The sequence below is a fragment of the Anguilla rostrata genome, chromosome 16 (genome assembly GCF_018555375.3).
Source record: "Anguilla rostrata isolate EN2019 chromosome 16, ASM1855537v3, whole genome shotgun sequence".
NCBI classification, from domain to species: Eukaryota; Metazoa; Chordata; class Actinopteri; order Anguilliformes; family Anguillidae; genus Anguilla; species Anguilla rostrata.
Window position 1 is genome coordinate 19,778,919 of NC_057948.1, and position 20,434 is coordinate 19,799,352.

General features: G+C 43.3%; 3 protein-coding genes across 7 annotated transcripts in view; 2 read left to right on the top strand and 1 right to left on the bottom strand.

The window, feature by feature from the left end:
- The first annotated feature begins 7,602 nt into the window (after positions 1-7,602).
- LOC135241708 (photoreceptor-specific nuclear receptor-like) lies at positions 7,603-13,453 on the top strand. Its single transcript, XM_064312312.1, has 8 exons — positions 7,603-8,233; positions 9,145-9,295; positions 9,567-9,670; positions 9,853-10,125; positions 10,586-10,767; positions 11,140-11,380; positions 11,509-11,614; positions 12,396-13,453. Exons 1-8 carry the CDS (start codon positions 8,143-8,145, stop codon positions 12,526-12,528), a joined length of 1,281 nt encoding a protein of 426 aa, XP_064168382.1. The 5' UTR covers positions 7,603-8,142; the 3' UTR covers positions 12,529-13,453.
- A 216-nt stretch (positions 13,454-13,669) lies between these two features.
- Positions 13,670-18,327, top strand: stoml1 (stomatin (EPB72)-like 1). Its single transcript, XM_064312313.1, has 7 exons — positions 13,670-14,272; positions 14,532-14,638; positions 14,728-14,877; positions 15,421-15,624; positions 15,814-16,024; positions 16,116-16,319; positions 17,117-18,327. Exons 1-7 carry the CDS (start codon positions 14,104-14,106, stop codon positions 17,308-17,310), a joined length of 1,239 nt encoding a protein of 412 aa, XP_064168383.1. The 5' UTR covers positions 13,670-14,103; the 3' UTR covers positions 17,311-18,327.
- A 396-nt stretch (positions 18,328-18,723) lies between these two features.
- The window catches only part of LOC135241706 (cholesterol side-chain cleavage enzyme, mitochondrial-like), a 59,762-nt gene continuing 58,051 nt past the window's right edge, over positions 18,724-20,434 (bottom strand). For all 5 annotated transcript variants that reach the window (XM_064312308.1, XM_064312311.1, XM_064312310.1 and 2 more), the window contains one exon: positions 18,724-20,030. In XM_064312308.1, coding sequence (XP_064168378.1) covers positions 19,920-20,030 — 111 coding nt within the window. In that variant the 3' untranslated portion in view covers positions 18,724-19,919. The remainder of the gene's footprint in view (positions 20,031-20,434) is intronic.

Sequence of the window (20,434 nt, forward strand, 5' to 3'; positions counted from 1 at the left end):
CTGCTGATGGCAGCATGAGGTTGCTTTGGCAGCAGCTGTTTACTGTCAGAGATCTAGGTCAGGACCGTGTCAGTGGAGGACATGGTGGTGGTGCTGGGTGCTGGGGGCTGGGGCTGACCTCGTGTCTAGCCCTACTCCCCTCGTCTTCCACCCCCCCCCCCCCCCACCCTCTTCCCCGTCCCTGCTCTCGGCTCCACCCTCTTTGAACATCGAGTACAGTATGAACAAGAAGAAAAATGAATGCTACTTGTACATCGCTTGTAAAACATGATGCTTCAAAGGTACCTCCAGAAACAATGAACAAAGAACAACAAAAGTATACAAAACTTCATGACCATAAAAACACCACAAGCAATCATATGAAGAAGAAAACAGACATGGGTTTGAAAGGGTATATCTGAGATCTGCCCCTGATGCGCTGGTAAGAGGGGAATCCAAACAGCTGAAATCCCACAGGAGGCTGTCCTGGGGCTGGGGGCTTCATCACCTGGTTGTGTAACAGGCTGAGGTGGGGAGTGCAGCAGCAGCAGCAGCAGCAGCAGCAGCAGCGACAGCAGCTGTGTGAGCTACAGCATCAGCAACCCACAAATCAGCCTGACACTCATCCTGCATCCCCTCCCGCCTCCTGAGCTGAACTAACATCCTTTACATGCTCACAGTTAATAAGGGGGTGATGTCGAGGCCCACATGAAATCAGCTTGCATTTATTGTTCATCCATTTACACTAAAAACCTTCAAGAAAATCTGTTTTTGCAAAAAGCCTTTGATTGGGTGCATCATGCACACACCATTGGACATTCTGTAGGTCTATATTTTATAGCAGTATATTTAGACATCTGTGGAGGATATTTATATCAGAATATTTAGCTAGATTACAATCAAATGACTTGGGCCATGGTGCCAATCATGGTGATACGCAGTCTTAATCATGATGAGATATCCTGTAGTCCCTTCTCAAAGCCTTTTTAATGGTCCCAATGTTTTAATGAATATAGCTACAATATTCCAGAGATATGACATATATTGCTCAATTATATAATCAATTTACCCTATTACATTCATTTTATCATATATTTGCTTGGCAGACACTCTCATCATGGCTTATATTACATAGTACCCATTGACATTACTCAAGTAATGTGGTTTAATAACCTTGTCCCACTGTGTACAACTGGAGTAAATCAAACCTGCAAACTTCAGCCCTCAACACCAATTCATGGCAGTGGCAATGATGAAGGTAAAACAATGCCTGGAAATCTTTACAAACATCGAGACAAAGGACTATCCACATCCCAGGTGTTCCTACACAAAGCACAAGAAACAAAGTAGACAGTCATTATTACCATCATTAATATGATCATTACATAACTCATATCTAATCGTTCCTTGAATTCTAATATTAGGTTGCTCCCTCCTAATCTCTTAGTCTTGCCATAATCTCTGGCCTGCTCATCTAAGCAAGTCTTCTACTAAACAAGCATAAGAAACTCTCAGCCGTAACCCCCCTCTCCCCCATGCTGGGCGCCAGGTGCCGGTTATATAAACCGATCTAATGCAAACCTCTGCTACCAATGGGCAGAGGCTCAGATCACAGGGCGTCAAATTATAATCTCAGACACGTGACCGGTCTCACCGCGGTGGCGGCGGCGGCAGGAAAACGTGTCCCGGCGCACAGAGGTGCCGTATCAGCACGGGGGAAAGGAACGGGTCAGCACTTCTCTTCAGAGAGCAACGGCTCCAGAGCCTTTGACATGACCACGAATGTCTAATGCCACAACGCTATGACTCTGCAACCTGTGCCGCACGTGTATTGTTACATAACCCAAGTTGGATCAGCACAGAACAGAGAATTTTCCACAGCGTGACCGCAGATTGCCCAGAACCCCCCCCCTGCGCTCATTATTACTGGAATCCCAAGTCCTCGTAGAAACAACCCCATGTTCCGTGAGACATATCAGTGAAAAATTAAGACCATTTCTCCCACTATCCATTTCGTGAACATGACACGTGTATGACGCAGAATGAGCGGCTGCCGCTTTTGAATTTGCCCTGTATTCAGCTGCTAAACCACAGCAGTGGAGGACGGGGGGGGACCCTCTCAGAATCAAGGGCAATGGGGCAGTCATAGAAATCTGAAACTAAAAGAGCAAAAGATAAGTACTGAGAGATAAAGCAGGTGGTTTTGTGCCACTCTCTCCTTTATGGCTGGGGGTGGGGGGGGGGGTTGGTACCCCCACTGGCGATCACCCAGAGTCTGAAGTGGGACAGAAAAGGCGGGTAAACGGGGCAGACACGTGCTGGATAACAGATTTCACAAACGGCGCTTTGATAAAGCTATCGCCCAACATGCCTGCCAGCATGACGCCCAGCACGCATCTGTCCTCAGCCCTGCTTCATTAGCTGCATTTCTTCTGCGCTAATGAAATGCATATTGTTTCTCTTTTCCATTAGAACGCCGTAATTATCAAAAGCGGCTCCAAGGATTGTATAAACTAATTACAGACATCGCAGATCTTCTTAGGGTCATCCTCCTAATTCCACACATAGAGCATAAAATGCGTGCCGCCTTGGACCACCCCATGGCACAACAACAGCTTGCTGGTAAATAACGGTATAAAACCAAACTGGACCAGCTGTTTACCACAGCATCACGTTCAAGTGCATCTGAATGGCCAGTGATGCCACACCGTTCACAGAGACAAACACGTTTGTAATTACAGGAGTTATTAGATTACGATTATTGGATACCGATGAGAAAGTTAAGCTTCAGGGGAACTCGTATTACTCTCAATCAGTTGGAAAAACACAAAAACAACGCCGTGCCTGCTGTCTGTGCTAAGCACCAGACGAAGCAGGCAGAATGACACAGCTGCTCAGTTTGCAAGAAACTCAATGAACTCAGAGATGGACGGTGAACACTAAAACAGGCCTGAACCCACAGAAATCTGTTCCAATCTAAACATTCTGGACAGAGGAATGTCCCAAAATGCCCTTTGCCATGTACTATGATCACTTGTTGTGATAGATATCTATCAAGGCAGAGCTAATAAAGGGTGAACCGTGGACTTGATGTGCAACAGCTTAGAGTTGCTTTTTATTAGCAGTTGTATCTGGGAACTTGGAGCTTTTCATTTATACTGAAAATAAACTAAACATATCTGTGAAAACCATGATAAAAAGGATAAAAAGCCTGATGAATCACAATTATTGGTACAATGTGCCCTGACTTGCCTTGTGTTGTAAGGAATGTTAATTAGTCCCCAAAACCCCTCATTCAGTTGAGTTGATTTGATGTATAGGGGCATAAAGCGGCATGGGCAAAGGGTATGCAGTCAGGCAAAGGGTACATACTGGTCCTGGGACCCACCATGAAAAGGAAGTAAGAGGTGTGTCGTGCTGTAACTGAAGTTTCCCATTGTGCGCATTCTGGCCTCTATGACCAGTCAGAGCAGTGACTGTGGTGTGGGAGCCAGCTCAGACTGAAAGTGACGAGGCCTGCACTCTCAGGCTCCTGCCCACTTCAGGATGCCAGCTCCCCTGACTGCAGGGTTAATGAACGTAAAGATATCAGAGCAAAAGCAGATCATTCTGGTGGCCCGGGACTCCTAATCTTTTTACACACCATATTAAGTCCCACAGAGAAGGCACTGTTCCCAGACACACTGCACAGTCTCACACTAGCCAATGAGTGATTCTTCTGTCTGCAGCAAAGCAGACAGTCGATGAGTATGTATAAAAAGTGTGTAATTTATACATGGTGAAACCAAAATGCATAAAAATACGCTTTAATAAAAAGATAAGAATCTGCATTTGCATCAAAAAGGAAATGTGTCTTTGGAGCTCACTATGTTGTGTGTGTGTGTGTGTATGATTCTAAGATTGAGCACCCCCACCTAGGGAAGAACTCTAAACTATACAAGACCAAATGAGATGCCTGCTACAACACACCCAAAGACAAAGCAGAAACAGTCCAGGCACTGGGACAAGTCTCACTTTAGAATGTTATTCAAAGGATAATTTTAAGTGTAATTCCAATGAGTGATGGAGCAGCTACTTATATCCTACATACTACCTGTGTTGACTCGTTGGACTTGGATATAACGTAGGTTGTGCTGGTAACTGCAGGTTCACCCTGAAGGTCTAGCAACACCAGAGGGGCACGCCGCAGACAGGGGTGGGCGTGTGTTGCGGTCTGGCTTTTCTCTGTGGCCCAGTACTGTGCAAAACCCTTAGGACAAATCCACAAATCAAAGAAAAAAGCAAAACCACTGACTTCAGCACACTAATTACCAGTAAATCACACAGGGGTCACTAATTAGGCAGGCAAGGATGCAGAGAGCAGCCGCCATATGCCAGAAGAATGGACGCAAGGACTGAGCCCGCACTGCTCTTTCAATCTTACGGCTAATTGCTTTTCTACCCCCTGCCCTCCGCGACCTGAAGGCTTTAACTAAGCAGAATAAGTTTTTGTAGCAGTCTAATCTGCTAAGCCGGTTTGCAATGTTTTTTTGTTTTTTTAAACAGCATGCATCTTCTCGTTTTCTGCATAGGCCTGCTGACAGCAACATAATATGTTCAAGATAAAAGATGAATGAACCCTCCAGTGTCTGAGGTCAGCCAAGCACATAGATAAGACATAAACCTGGAGATTTTCCCTCCTTAGGGCAAAACGTTTTTTTTTTTTTTTGGCCTGGTAGAAGCCGGCACATATGCTAATTTTGTATGTTTGTCATAATTTCCTGAAGCAACATAGGCAGTAGAATATTATTGAATGTATACACAATTGTATCCATTTTCAAAAAATAATTTTAATTCTATGAGGCATTTTATGGAAGAATTTCAGTGAAATGTACCTCAACAAGCTTAGAAGTCAATGACAGAAAATGAAACCACTCCTTACAGCTACGGTGGACAACCCTTCATTTCCCCTCAATGGGCCACAATCACTGGATAGGTGTCAGGAAAACAGGACAAATGATTCAGCTGGCGCATAAAATTTTGGGTTTTCGCTTCAAAATTTGGCCACAGGTCTCCCATCCCTGAACTAGGTACTGGTTCCTTAACTTTGTGAATAAACTGAATTTCTTCCTGTGCTGTACAGATGGAAAGGCCGGTGGTTGGATGCCCGTGGTAGACCTAATTTATTTCTAATACCATTAAGTGACAGTAAAAGTATTGCACTCCTCAAAAAAATATTCCAAAACTCTTACAGCAGGTGCATTGAGCCAGATAATGAAAAATGGCACTGCAACTGATGAACCATTGAACACAACACACAATCTAGGTCCAATGTACTCTTTGTGAAATTGGTATCAGGTGACAACATTAATTGGTTAACAGTAGAAGACCAATCTCATTGAGTCCATCAAGTAAATCACAAGCAATTAATATACAAAACAATGTAAAAAGCAGACCAAAGCACTTATTGATGCAAAGCTTCTTGTATGGTGAAAATCAGAATGTGACGATTTCACTGGATTCTGTAACTTTTTGTGCAGCTTCTGCAGAGATATTGTGTCCTAAACTGCTGAGAGTAACACAAAAATAATAATAATAAAAAACAAAAAAACAGGGACAAAACTAGGCTACATACATGAACAGAGAACTCAGGTGAAAAGAAAGCAGTCAGGAAACACAGATACCCCAGCTGATGTCATACAATAGTTGGCCGAGTCAGGGAGAACACCGCAGTTTGCACATGCAAACGTGGCCATTTTGTACGGAGCAGTCTGTCTAGATTGAGATCGCTCACGGAGTCTGGTGTAACAATGTGAGGGATTAACAAATGATGAAACTGTAAGAAATCCGTTGCTGGGGGGGCACAGGTCCAATAACAGATAATCAGTGTACATATGCAGCGCATTCCCTAAGTATTTGGACAGTGGCACAATTTGTTTTGTTTTGGCAGACTGACAGCTTTAATTTAAGGGTATTTACATCCATGTCTAGTAATCCATGGAGGAATTACAGTCCTTTTATACATAGTCCCCCCCAGTTCCAGTGGCAGCCATTCATGCCCAAGACATAACACTACTTCCACCATGTTTCACAGATGAGGGGGTGTTTTGGATCATGCGCCGTTCCCTTCTTCCTCCCCACTTTTTTCTTTTGAACACTTTGGTACAGGTTAATACTCATCGCATCTGTCCAGAAGACTTTGTTGCAGAACTCTACAGTTTTATGTACTTTTTTAAACAGTAAGCTCAAAACTGACTGTTTTCTTTTTGAGGCTTGCCAGTGGTTTGCTTCTTGCAGTGAACCCTCTGAGGATATGCTGGTATAGTGTTCTCTCTTAATCTTTGACACATCTATGTCTACATCCTGGAGAATGCTCTTGACCTGTTTGGCAGTTAAAAGGGGTTTTGTTCACAATTGAAACATCCCAGTGTTTTGGCTATGACTTTGATGGATTCGTAATTTCTCTGCCCATTGGTGGCCTGCTTTGATGTTTAGAAACAACAGCAACAGACTCCAAATGCAAATTCCACACCTAGAATCAACTCCAGACCTTTTGTTAGTTTTCTTGTGCATCCACTAATGATGTAATGACTAACAGTTGGCCAAGAAACAGCTGAGCAGTTAACTGTCCAATTACCAAAATGTGGGAACTGTGTATAAAAAGGACTATCATTCCTTAAAATAAAGCTGACACTCTGCACTTGAACCTCATTCATTGCTTTATTTCAAATCCAACAAGCTGGAGTATTGAGCAAAAACAATAAAAATTGTGATACAGTCCAAATACTTACAGACTATACTGCATAATTAATCCCTACTTTAGTATGTGTGTGTATGTTTGTGGTATAGGAAATCAAATGGTCACTGCTTGTCCTCATTCATTGTACCATCCTGTAAGGACATGCTGGTCGTTCAATATTGCAAAAAACCCAAGTTCGCCCTGAACCCAAAGCCCCCCTGCCAACTAATGAGAAATGGACAACAAACAACAACATCCATTTAAAATTCTATTATTCTCCCATTCACGCCTTCCCACCCCCTCTGACCAGAGAACAGAGTGATCTCAGTCCAGTCAGAGAGGAAGGATAATGGCAGTTAATAGGCAGCTGGCCCCCTTGGCAAACATAGGACATCATTATGAATGGATAGCAATCACACAGATCAAATTTACAAGGGAAAGGGAAATTAAACTGGAATTCTGGGGCACACGGAAAAAAAAAGAAAAAAGAGCAGTACCCAATGAGAGGCAGAAAACCTGACAATGCACAGCCTGTGCCCTTGCCCTTTCAAACACGGCAGACGCGGCACGTGGCTGCTGACCGATCAGTGCCATCAGAGGCAGATGAGAGAGAGAAAGAGAGAAGAAAGGGAGAGAAAGAAAGAAGGGTCTAATGTTACAGCACTCCTGTCTCATAGCCCGCCTGCTGTGTTGTCCTCCCTTCTTTTTCACCGCCCCCCCCTCCCTGCCGCACCACACCCCACCCTCTTTTTTTATGCACTTGTTGAAGATTGGCCACCTTTTTAATTCTTTGCAGTGTGACTGATTGATCCACCTCTAGATGGACAGTAAAGATTAAGAGGATGACAAATAGGCATGTGCTTACACAGCGCTTGGAGCTAATCCCCCCGCTTCTCTTTAGAAGCCCCGGAGATACGCCGAAACTCTCAGACACAGCTCAACACGGCCAAGCGGAAGGTGCAGACCTCGTCACCCTTTGCCAGGCTATACCCTCACAGAGGCAGAACAACTCACTCGCTCTCAACACCCCTGGCCCTGGCCAACAGGAACGGACGAACGGTGCAAGCAGACAGACTCAAGCAGCTTACACGACTTTCGGGAACAGAGGAGGCAACTGAACGTCCTGGCCACCACTGAACCGCCATCTGGCCTGTCTGCGTTAGGAGACCGACAGAGCAGCGTTCCACAAAAACTCTGATCGCGGGAAGGGGACATCTCATTTCCAAAGTTCCACTCTTCAGCCTGCTCCACAGTCTGACCCTCAGGAGTCATAAACCACCCATCTAAAGGGGAACCCTCCACAGGAACACAGTTAGGATCCAACTCCGTAACTCCAACTTTATAAAGGAGGAAAACCCTCAGAGCTGCAAAAGGGAAGCATTTGCTCTCTAACCCTGATCACCTGCAGGATCACCCTCGCTCCACTCTGCAGGCCTGCCCCTCCGATGGAAGATCACCTCTCCAAGATCTCCAGAATGCCCTCCTCTTCTCCGGACGATTCCCTGGGAAGCAGCGGCACTGACGACAGCCGAGGGGGTAAGCCACAAACGAGCACCGCCATGTCCCTGCAACTACTGTTCCAGGAGGGACCCTGCACCACACAAGCCTACAGAACCTGCCCTTTCTCTCAGAAGAGACATACATGGATACCTACGCAACATTCATTTTGCTATTCATGAAATTGGATGCTTAATATGGAAGTCACAAATTTATACAAAACAAAAATTCAAATAGCTACTTTATGTTTTATCTACAGTTTACCTGTACCTTTCATTTAATGGCTATTGATTCAAAAGGAAAGCCCATTTTTAACCAAATTATTATAGGTATTGAGGCACATACCTTCACATCATAAATGTGATTTCGATCATATATAATTGCTCAGGCATACTGTAGAGACAAATTAAAAGAATAAACAATATGTATGTTATGTACTATGCTGTGATGACCACGGACGTCATTCTGGATAGTAGTATGTAACAAATTAATAAATGATAATAAACAATAATGATGTTCAGATTTATTAATGAGAGGAACATACAAATGACAATATATTTAATAAATAGACTCATCATAAAGTTAAGTTCAATATACAGAAATACAACAAATATTATCGCATTCCTGCACTACAGTACATCGAGCCATTCATAAGATTTCTCTGCTTCAGATGCTCATTAGTAAAGCACAGAAATCACCATGCTTTTTAAAATAAAATAAAAAAAGAAATTAGCCTTTATGTTTGACACAACTATAATGCATTTAGTTTTGGAGTTGCTGCCATAAACACCTTGACTTTGGGTTTTGTATTTTTCTCCAATAGCATGTGAAATTATCCCTATTAAAGACATCTGGAGGCGCAATGTGCAGGGAGTGCTCAGTTCAGGAGACGCGGCAGCCGAGCGAGCCTGCAGCTCACGGTCTGGTCTCTCTGTCTGCGTCTCTTACAGCTAAGAGCCCAGCGCCGGGGAAAGCCCTGAGCCCCGCGCTGCTGTGCAAAGTGTGCGGGGACACCAGCAGCGGCAAGCACTACGGCATCTACGCCTGCAACGGCTGCAGCGGCTTCTTCAAGCGCAGCGTGAGGAGGCGGCTCATCTACAGGTGTGGAGAGCTGGGGTTCAGGGCCGGCTCCCCCCCCCCCCCCATGCACAGCTGCCTCCCCCAGCGCAGCACGGCTCAGAGGCGCTGTGCACCAAACTCACTTTCAGAATTCCACACTTACGTTTACACTGATTCATTTATCAGAGGCTTATTATTCAGATGGCTGACAACAACACATGACTGGTACTAATTTTTGTTATTTCTTTTCAGATTCCCTGAATGCAAACTTTCCCGAATTAACCACCCACCCTGTTTCCCTCACCCTGCACAGGTGCCAGGCTGGTACAGGCATGTGCCCTGTGGACAAGGCCCATCGTAACCAGTGCCAAGCCTGCCGGTTAAAGAAGTGCCTACAGGCTGGTATGAACAAGGATGGTAAGTGGCTGTCACTCCTCAGTGGAAATTAAATCACAATTCAAGAATAAATATCAATATTTGCTCATAACAATAATGGCAAATACAGTAATAACAAAAGAATGAACTGTAATAATAGTAGTAAATATCACTGTAATCTCATACTCTCTTTCTCTCTCTCTCTCTCTCCCTCTCCCCCGCAGCGGTGCAGAACGAGCGGCAGCCCCGCAGTACGGCCCAGGTGCGCCTGGACTCCATGGACATCGACGCGGAGAAGGAGCACCTGGCCACCACGCGGGAGCCCACCTCCTCCTCATCCTCATCCTCCACCTGCTCTGTCATCACCCGGCCCCACATCACCTCCTCCATCAGCTCCACCGCCCCCCTGCAGCGCTGCGCTAGCCCACAGAACAACCACCGCTTCATGGCCAGCCTGATGACGGCAGAGACCTGCGCCAAGCTGGAGCCTGAGGACGGTGAGACTCTGAGGCTGCTTGTGTGTGTGCGTGTGTGTGTGGGGGGGGGTGGTTATGGCGTCATGTAGTGGTTATTAGACCACATATACAGTACACACCTTCCAAGACATGAAAAAGTCACAGCAGTTAAATGCATTACAGGAAGGCTACAGTGCTCATGCAGCTGATTTGCGTATTTTGGATTTTAAAATATGAGTCATTTGTTATGAGTTGTGTATGAAAATCTTATTTTTTCATATTTTTTATATTTCATATTTTGAATAATGTCTCATATTATTCACTCATGAATGGCTCAGGATCCAGAAGTGTTTGTAAACTCCTGTAATAACATACTCTGATGAGTGATAATTTACAGTGTGTCCTTTAAGCATAAATGAACTTGTCCTCCTCACTCTGGTCATGGCCTAATCTGGGTATTCAACCAAGATTTCTCTCCTGCTCATTCCCCCTTTCCCCACAGTGGATGAGAACATTGACGTGACGAGCAATGAACCGGAGAGGACGACAGCGGATTACCAAGTGTCCCTGTACCCCTCCAGCAGCCTGGAGAATGTGTACGAGACCTCCGCTCGCCTGCTCTTCATGTCTGTCAAGTGGGCCAAGAATCTGCCTGTCTTCTCCAACCTCCCCTTCAGGGACCAGGTGAGGAACTGGATTGGATGTCTCAGCTGATTGAAAAGATTCCCAGAGATTCTCCAGTGTGTGTGAAGATTTGATAAGAAGTATAAATTAACAACCTCTGTTGCATACAGTATAAAAACTTGTGCACACAGTCAATTATTCATGTTTGGAAATTCCTGCACTTACTGTATTGATTCCCTGATGGGAATCTTTAACAAATCGTACATCAGTATATGTCTACTCAGATATTTTTATAATTAGTAGTGACATATCTTTGGAACGGCAAAGCTATGGCAGCTACTTACCACCTCTCCCCCGACAAGAGCTTGAAGACAGCATTGGAGTGGGTGTACAGTGCATGTGGAGATGAGATCTTTCCCTGTGGTCCTCCAGGTGATCCTGCTGGAGGAGGCCTGGAGCGAGCTCTTTCTTCTCTGCGCCATCCAGTGGTCTCTGCCCCTGGACAGCTGCCCCCTGCTTTCCCTGCCCGACCTCTCCCCGACTCTGCAGGGAAAGACCAGCTTCACCAGCATCGACCTGCGGGTCCTGCAGGAGATCTTCAGCCGCTTCAAGGCCCTCGCGGTGGACCCTACTGAGTTTGCCTGCCTCAAGGCTATTGTCCTCTTCAAACCAGGTGGGTCATCCAATCACAGCCAAATGCATCATGTCAGATGTGAATTTTCATTGTTCTCCAGAGTCTGGTGTTTGTGCATGTTTTTATGATGAAGCTTCTTCCCTCTTGACTCCCCCCTACTGGAGCAGAGACCCGAGGGCTGAAGGACCCAGAGCAGGTGGAGAACTTGCAGGACCAGTCTCAGGTGATGCTGGGTCAGCACATCCGCACCCATTATTCCAGCCAGCCTGCCAGGTAAACAAGTACTTCCCCCTTTCACCACAATCACCAGCTATCACAGAAACCGATTAATAGCATACCACAAATTAAATAAATAAAACATAATGAAAGACATGTGAATTAAAAACTGCAGGTAGACAATAACTGCACAGAGCTGATTACGGACTCCAGGTGGAAGAATGCTTTCCAAAATGACTAAAGACTACTACTTTTCAGTAAAAGTATTTACAGTGTGCTTTCAGTAAACAAATCTATATTAAGTATGGGCTATTTACAGTGTGATTTATGTAAAAGAAATAACATTAACTATATTTATCAGTAACCCCAGTTCTGACTTTGCTGAAAACAGTGTATGAACAGCAAACCTCCCTCCACCTTCAAAACTAAAATAGAAAAATGTGTTTTCATGCCTGAGTAGAGATGGGCTACTAAATAAGTTTTTCTGATTCCTCAGATTAGCCTCTCTAGACAATACAAGAATCTTAAAGGGGCAGTTCACCAAAAAAGAAATTAATGTATGTTTCCACATACCCAGAGTACTATCTATCCACCCACATAGCTTCACTGAGATGTGACAAGTATTTATAGATATCTCCAGCAGCTCATCCTGATAACAGATCTCAACAGACCCATATGTTTATGGTGCTCAAAACTGTATACAGTATACACTGTATATACTACCTTAATTTCATATTTGGGTGAACTACTCCTTTAATGAGCCAGTCCTGCTCTGTTAAGCCATCGTTCCGTGTATGGTAGAAACATCCCTCCCTAAAGTTATGTCGCCCTGGGTCAGGTATGGGAAGCTCCTCCTTCTGCTGCCCTCCCTGCGCTTCGTGGGATCGGAGCGGATCGAGCTCCTCTTCTTCCATAGGACCATTGGAAACACCCCCATGGAGAAGCTGCTGTGCGACATGTTCAAGAACTAGCCCAGCCTAGACTGGACTGCACAGGCCACTGCACACTCTTGCAGCCTGAATGACATAGAGAGACAGTGAGAGAGTGAGAGAGACGGTGAGAGAGTGAGAGAGACAGAGAGAGAGCAATATTTGGTGCTCAAGCTGTGTTGTGACAAAGCAGCCTGAGGGAAAGGAGACCTCTGTGGGCTGTGCATATGAGGGGAAAAAATAAACACCATCAACATGCACAAGTCGTGTGAAGTTCTGAAGCAGAATGAGCCAAAACCTAGTGCTTGCACAGTACTAGGCCTTGACTCCTTTGTAAAACAGACAAATTAAATGCTTTACTGCTCTTAAACTAGATCTGTGCCTGGACCCAGGTCTCATTCCACAAAAAAAGCTGTTTTTTTTTTTGGTGTTCATTGATTTGCTACTTCTGTTTTATTCTCCACATTCCAGATTTAGTTGTGCTTTATTGTTTTGTTCTATTCAGTATTATTTTTATATCATATTCATCTTTTTTTTTTTTGCAATGTCATGATGAATTTCAGGGGGTGAAATGGTGTATGCTATTTGAAAAACACATACGTACACAAACATGCACACAAAATCATGCACATGCACCAGCCTGCTTGACCACAAAATGGAAGCCAGGCAAAGAGCAATTTTATCTCATTATGGTTGTAACGGTAATGTGCAACCACTGTGTAAAAACAAGACAGATATGTTTAAATACACAAATGTGCAACATACAAATGATGAAATAATCAATTCATCCATTAAATTATTTGAAGCCTGTGATAAGGAAACATGCATATTCTCATTTTGAAGTCCACAAAAGTGATGAAAAGTGAAAAAAGTGATTGCATCAAATTCAGGTTGATTTACTTTGTAAACCAACAAAAGTGTTTCTAATTCATTTTCTGTAAATATCAATAAATATTATTCTCATTAATTTTTTCTAACTTGTTTTCTCTTGAAAAAACGTTTTGGTTATTACCTCAACACATATGAGTAATTGTACACTGCATAACAACTTCAGTACGAATTTCATTACCTCAATAACACCAGAAAGTCCAGTTGGATTAATTTATAAGGAGGTGTGCATGCTGACAGCCACATCCCAGAGGTATGTGTTGGGTGGGTATGGGGTCTGTGAGATCGTGTTAACGTGATTTCTATCTCCAGCAGAGGGCGAACTTATTTTAGAGCGCTACTATTTTCTCAAACAATTTCCTTTGTGACAATCTAGATTGTAAACAGGGAAGTGAATTTACGAATGTCAGCCAGCTAGACGACTAACGGTAGATAGAGGTTTTATGATCGCAAGTCTTTAAGATTTTATATTTTTTTAAAGACAAAAATCATATAGGATAAATGGAAATGTGTACAGAGCGGTCACCTATACACATAACGTTATATTTAATGCGCAAGGCAGATTTCAAATAGCCTCAGTGTGCTATGATTGCTAGCTAGGCAACACACCATATAATTCCGATTTATTGTTATGGTACGGCTGTGTCAATCTGCATAAGATAGCTAAAGGCGTAGCGAAGTAATATCGGAACTAATGTTATAACGGAAGAAACCTGACGAACAGCAACGATGTTTCAAACCGCCTCGGGGTATCGGTACGAATCTCTACCGCAGAGAGATTTGGTTCAGACTAGTCCCGGTCTGTACGTCTCGCCTGCGAGTTTTTCGCAGAAACAATTCAGTCACCAGGGACATTCTTTCGACTACGTTCCTAACGTCATTGACAACGATTTCAAAGGTATGCCCTAATTAGATTTCTACGAAACTCTATTTTGTATAATGCTTTTGCGTTGTAGGTTGCTCGAGTCCGGTGCTGGATCGCTACAAATAGATTTCTCGCCTCATTGCTAAGGATGGTAACTTTCGGTAAATAAAATGCAAGTTACCAAGATTATGCAGACATTGTATTTTATCTGTGCATGCTTTTAAAAGTTTCCTTTACGAGCTAGGTAATTCCAAATAATGTCAACACTGCGTCCTAATTTTTGAACCCCTAGACAGATCTCAGGGATGGCTGTCCTGGATTTGCAACTTGATCGTCACTTTCCTTGTATTTGTCTGCACTTTTATTACCTTTCCCGCTTCTGGCTGGTTTGTATTGAAGGTAAGTAAGTTTGCCTTCATTTCATTAATAGAACCGTGGGTTAGCTCAGTGGAGAAACTGAGGAGTAAGATGACTGTACTTTTGTCCAGATGGTGCCCAATTACCAGAGGATAGTTGTGTTCCGTCTGGGTCGAGTTCGTCCTCCTAAAGGGCCGGGCGTGGTCCTGATTCTACCCCTCATTGATCAGTGGCAGAGAGTGGACCTGCGGACGAGGGCTTTCAACATCCCACCCTGCAAGGTACCATAGTGTAAAGCACTTACCCTGTGCCACTTTATAATAGGGTGCCATATTTTAACAAGCCTACCAGTATGACATTGCATAAAAATTAGAATCTGACCAGAGCACAAAAATGCTACATTGATTGCACACCTCTCAAAAATTTGGAATCGCATTATGTTGTAAAATTGGTTGCTTGGGAAACATTTGTTGTTTCACTCGTTTCCACCAGAGAGCAACACAAGAAAGAGCAAGAGATACAGATTTGTACCGTTAAAGTTTATCATGATAGCATTACATTTATTTCTGTATTTCTTTCTGAAAATGTGATTATAAAATATGTCAACGAAACATCATTGGGTGGAAACGTCTCTCCAAACTTGCTTGCATAAAAAAATGTTAAATTTGGTTCAAAAAATGGCAACTAGGTCTATAGTATAAGATTAAAGTAAAACAATTAATGCTTATGAGTGAAAACAAACATAGGAGTAGGGCAGGGTAAGATACACACACTGAGTACTGCTTGCTGCACGTGGATGTTCATTACCCCGGACCTTGCTGCAGGTGACCACTAAGGATGGTGGCCTGGTGTCGGTGGGGGCTGATATTCAGTTCCGCATCTGGAGCCCAGTGATGTCAGTGGTGGCAGTGCAGGACCTGAACGCCTCCACGCGGCTCACGGCACAGAATGCCATGACCTACAACCTGGGCAAGAAAACTGTGAGAGAGATCCAGACAGAGAGGGTCAAACTGGGCGAGCATCTCGGGGTGAGCTTTTTAATACCCCTCCCACTGTGCTCTAGTGCCGTCTCTAAGTGTTCACTTACTCCTACTCTGGACAGAGCAGTGTCAGCAGTGCATTTGGCTCCTGTTCTCTGGAGCTGTCTGCTAACACCGTTTACCCGTGGAGCGGTTAAAGAACAGGCGGTCACGTGGAACACAACCTCTGTGCTGCAGATAGACATCAACGAGATGACTCGACCGTGGGGGCTGGAGGTGGACCGCGTGGAGCTGACGGTGGAGTCGGTGCTGAAAGGCCCAGATGACTCCCTCTCCGGCCCGGTCATCCTGCCCCCCTCTGTGCCTGGGCTGGAGGGCATTATCGGACCCATACAGCAGCTGGCTGCTCATTTCCTGGGAAACAGCGGGCTTTCCCAGCCCCCTGAAGGTGACTCGCACACGTCATACAATTCAGGGTCTCTGCGTGTGGCTTCTGTTGTCGGTACGCAGCAGAAACACGGGGGCTTGTCTTTCCTCAGGCTCGGGGGACACGGTGAGCTTTGTGGATGAGCAGGGTCCCTCTGTTCCCATGGTGACTAAGAGGGTCAGCACGGCACAGCTGCTGGCCGCTGTGGAGCTGCGGCTCTCTGAGCAGCTGGTACAGCAGGTGGGCGCCTGCTTCCAGTTTCAGATCGGCCTCAGTGACGGCAGCATCAACAGCTACTTTGTCGACCTGAGCAAAGGTGAGCCTTGGGCACTAGAGAGGGCCACGGTCTGCATGCACAGCCAATTGGTTTGGCTCTTAAACTGAACATATGCAAGCCGACAGGGCCAGGCACACTTTCAGAGACCAGACTTACTGATGCAGAACTGGAGGAAATTCATACATTGAGTGGGCTGTGGCCTCATGAAGTTTGGGAACCCCTGTTGTAGGTTATTCCCCTGAAAAGTGATGCTACGCATTGATACATGGTGCATCTCTTGCAGTAACAAGATCTCACCACGTGAGGGTGAAAAAAGGCCTGCAGCTGCTAAAATTCTCAATCCCTGTTTTTAAACATTTCAAATCTGTTTTTATGTTTTTAGACCTGTACAAATGTAAATAGGTAGGAGGAAAAATTGTGACATTATTTTACAGTACTACAATGAACTTTGGTTACTTATATGGGCAAAATATTAAATATTTTTAATATACATAGTTGTAACATGAAATACTACATAACAAAAGTATTGGGTCAGTTGCAGTGTTCTTAGGTGGAGTTTAAACCTCAGGTTTGACCCCCTAGACTTCAGAACTGAATTACAACTGGAACAGCTAATTCTTTTTACACAGGATTGGATAGCTGCTCTTGGTGTAATGTAGTTCTGTGGCCTAGGGGTTTAAGCCTGAGGTTTAAACTCCAGCTAATCACACTGAAATTGACCAATTTACGTTTAATCTTAACTACTTTGTTTTGCGTATTGTGAATGTTTGTGCATTCCATGAATGGGAGTATGGCTTTTCCGGGATCTAATATTTAGCGCTGTCTTTGTGTCACAGGGAGAGGTGAGGTGGGAGCAGGTGTAGCGGTGCAGCCCGACGTCACCCTGCAGATGAGTGAGGAGGATCTGTTGGCCCTGTTTGAAGGCACCCTGCGTCCTTTTGCAGCTTACACCAGCGGCAGGCTGAAGGTGCAGGGTGACCTGAGGACGGCCATGAAGCTGGAGGAACTCATAAAGCTCATCAGGCAGTGACGCCTCCTCTCATGAACTGGAACAAACTGGTACAGACCAGAAAGAACTGACGTGGACCAGAACGTCTGCAGTGTCCACCACTAGCCCTGACCTATGAGCTGCCTGCGTGATCTTGTAACAGGGAACACCAGAAGGACAACAGAAGATAACTTAGGTCAGAAGATAACATTGTGTAAGGACTGTCAAATCAGCAAGTAAACAACTGATTTTTGAAAAATAAGATAATTCACAATGTAAAATGTGATATCTTTAGATAATCCTCAGGAGCTGTCATGTCATATTGATTATTATTTGTGCTTTTGTGCAATTATTGTGTTATTATTCATACGTATCTTGTATTTGCAGTGAGGACAGACAATATCCATACTTCACCATGAAGTATATTCTTTGCATTTAATTTACCTTTGAAGCACACTTTTTAAATTGAAAACCCATCATTTGAACTGCAGGCAAATAAAGCCTTAGCAGGACATCTTAATTACTGTAAAGGCAGACACTTTTTTGTGATCTCATTTACAGGAAAGACCTGGGAGATTTTTATGTTTGGCACCCCATTTTTGCAAAAAGTACTCTGTTTAGACTTAGCTTTGGTGATTTAGTGTACACTCCACACTCTGTGCCTTCAAAGGAAGTCATTGCTTTTGCACTGTTTTTACAGTAAGTTTACTGTGGAGCAATACGTTTGGTAATTATTTTGGTCCTTGATCCAGTGAAGAATGTGTTTACTCATGTCAGGCCAGCACAAGGCTGAGGCCAATTTTAGACAACCCTGTCTCTTCAGAGACAAACTTCCACTCCCTCACAGCTGTTCAAACAGAAAATAACGGGCTGATGTACTTGGCTGAACCTGCAGATGTAATCTGTGTCGTTATAGCTGAAAGATGGCACAGTGGGAGTTGGAATTAGCTTGGAACAGTTAAATGACACAAAACATTAAAAAAACCCAAAATGTTCTTCATTGAATGATAAATGTACTAAAGCAAAATAAATTTCTGTTGCGGTAACAGTACATTTAGACACCGTTGTCATAGTCTCTTTTCCTTTGCTATTCTATAGACTTAATTTTGTTAGAATGACCATCATACATTAGCTGAGGTGATGACAGAGGGATTTATAGCTTAAATGTATCAGGGCATGGCTGAATTGCCCATTTGACAAGGACACTGAGGAATCTAATTACTCCTGGCAATAAGATGTTTTAATAACTGCAGTGTATCATGGCTAGACAATCCCAAATAGGTTCATGAACAGTACAATTCATTTTGATAGGACTTGTTACTACACAGGCAGAAGAGTTCCCCAAGCATCATTAATTTTTCAATCATCCAAATAATAATTTTTATCAATTTTTTGCTATTCAGCTATTTGAAATGTTGAAATGCAATGTTAGTAAGAAAGTCACAGTAAACCAGATCAGCTTACAACTCAAAAGTTTCATATGATGAAGAAAAAAATTTACATGACAAGCCTGATGCAAAAGGTTCTGACAACACTGCAATATCACTCTTGGAGGAAACTCACTGATGAGGTCCAAAACTGATAAGACAGAAACAGTTTTCTTATCTCTCGAAGGACGGGGGGAGACCTTCGAAAGCTGTGTTACCTGGTAGTTATTTACAAAGGTGACATGACAATTGCAGTCAATATGGAAAATAGCTTCTCCTCTGGAGCACAGCTGAGATAGACGAAGAGAATGTAGAGATATTCCATTGGGAGAGCTTCTTCAAAAAATTTAGCTTCTTTAAGGCATTGTTTTCAGGAGATTTGGTAATACTTCATTTGAAGGTAAAATTGACATTTATTTTAATTAATAAAAATAAACATTTATTTGTGTCATCACATCAGATCAATATTTTGCAACGGTAGGTACAACTCAGCGTTTGTAAGTGACACATAACTTCACATAAAACATGAAGTGATGCTATAAAAGATTAGTGATATAAGGGGTGAGGGGTGACAATGTAGCAGCAACAAAGTTTTCTTCTTTAAAGTATTAAAGGCATATAATTTTGTCAAAATTTGACAAAAGAACATTAAAAAAAATAATGATTATTATAAATTGTTCTGAATGCCTTTTACAGATTAACTGAAACACTCAAATGTGCCCTCTTGTCATCTTTTTGTATCTGTATTCAAAATTAACAATCAATTTTTTATTGCCTTCTAAAAAACCTATTCTGGAAAATATGAGTAAACTGCTAAGAGGGCAATTCAATTTTCTCTTTTTCAAATGTCTTGAATTTCCTCTGCAGATGCTTGAAGTCCGACTGAAATGGACAAAAACAATGGCTAAAATGTTAAGGAGAATTGTCTTATAAAAATAAATCAAACATTTTTTAGAAATATTTTTTATAAAGAAATTATATGATTAAAAAATGACCAACTGATCTTGGGAACTGTGATTCATTTCACCAAACATACTTGAAATGTGTAATGTAAAAGAAAAAAAATTGTTTGGGGGGAGGGGGGGGGGGGTCAGGTCATTTAGGTTTTAGTCCCTTTAATTTAGTCGCTATGCAAATGTCAGGTATGTATGGTAGACAACATGGAGATTCACATCTCTATATGCTCTCCTTGGCAACACTCCATTACCTCCCATTTGACTGAGGTCACAGAGGTCTTATGGTCAACACAATGGGTTTCTCTGGGAGAATAATGAGCTCGAAGGTGCTCCTTGTGTCCATCTGCCCCTGATTTTCTACCCTGAATTTCTCCAGCATCTGCGTTGATGAGACAGAAGAACAGAGGGACAGTGTAAAACATTGCTTCATTTTTCAGCAGCCACTTCCCAGAGCAAGGGAGTCCCACCATAGCCATTAACCAAACATGTTGTCAAGCACAGACAAACATGCAGCAAAGGCACCTGGCAGCTGCTAGCAGATCACACAGGATGATTACATAGAAAAGATTTTTTCTATGTAATCATCTGACCAGTCCCGTTACCAAATCTGACCAGATAATCTTTCACGGACAATGATAACGGAAGATGCCTATCACATGGACCCACAACATGGGATATAATCGATATATTAAAGTGCCGATGTTGCTGTGATCAATATTGTGGTGCTACACCCGTATTTTGGTCTAAACTCACTCACTGGGAAGGCTGTATTTTTATTCATTT

Excerpts from the sequence above, each read along its gene's own strand:
- LOC135241708 (XM_064312312.1), top strand. The coding sequence starts at position 8,143 with ATGGAAGATCACCTCTCCAAGATCTCCAGAATGCCCTCCTCTTCTCCG. Across the intron at positions 10,126-10,585 it reads CAAGCTGGAGCCTGAGGACG|TGGATGAGAACATTGACGTG; the intron begins GTGAGACTCTGA and ends CTTTCCCCACAG. Across the intron at positions 11,381-11,508 it reads TATTGTCCTCTTCAAACCAG|AGACCCGAGGGCTGAAGGAC; the intron begins GTGGGTCATCCA and ends CTACTGGAGCAG.
- stoml1 (XM_064312313.1), top strand. The coding sequence starts at position 14,104 with ATGTTTCAAACCGCCTCGGGGTATCGGTACGAATCTCTACCGCAGAGA. Across the intron at positions 14,273-14,531 it reads CATTGACAACGATTTCAAAG|ACAGATCTCAGGGATGGCTG; the intron begins GTATGCCCTAAT and ends TTGAACCCCTAG. Across the intron at positions 16,320-17,116 it reads CTTTGTCGACCTGAGCAAAG|GGAGAGGTGAGGTGGGAGCA; the intron begins GTGAGCCTTGGG and ends TTTGTGTCACAG.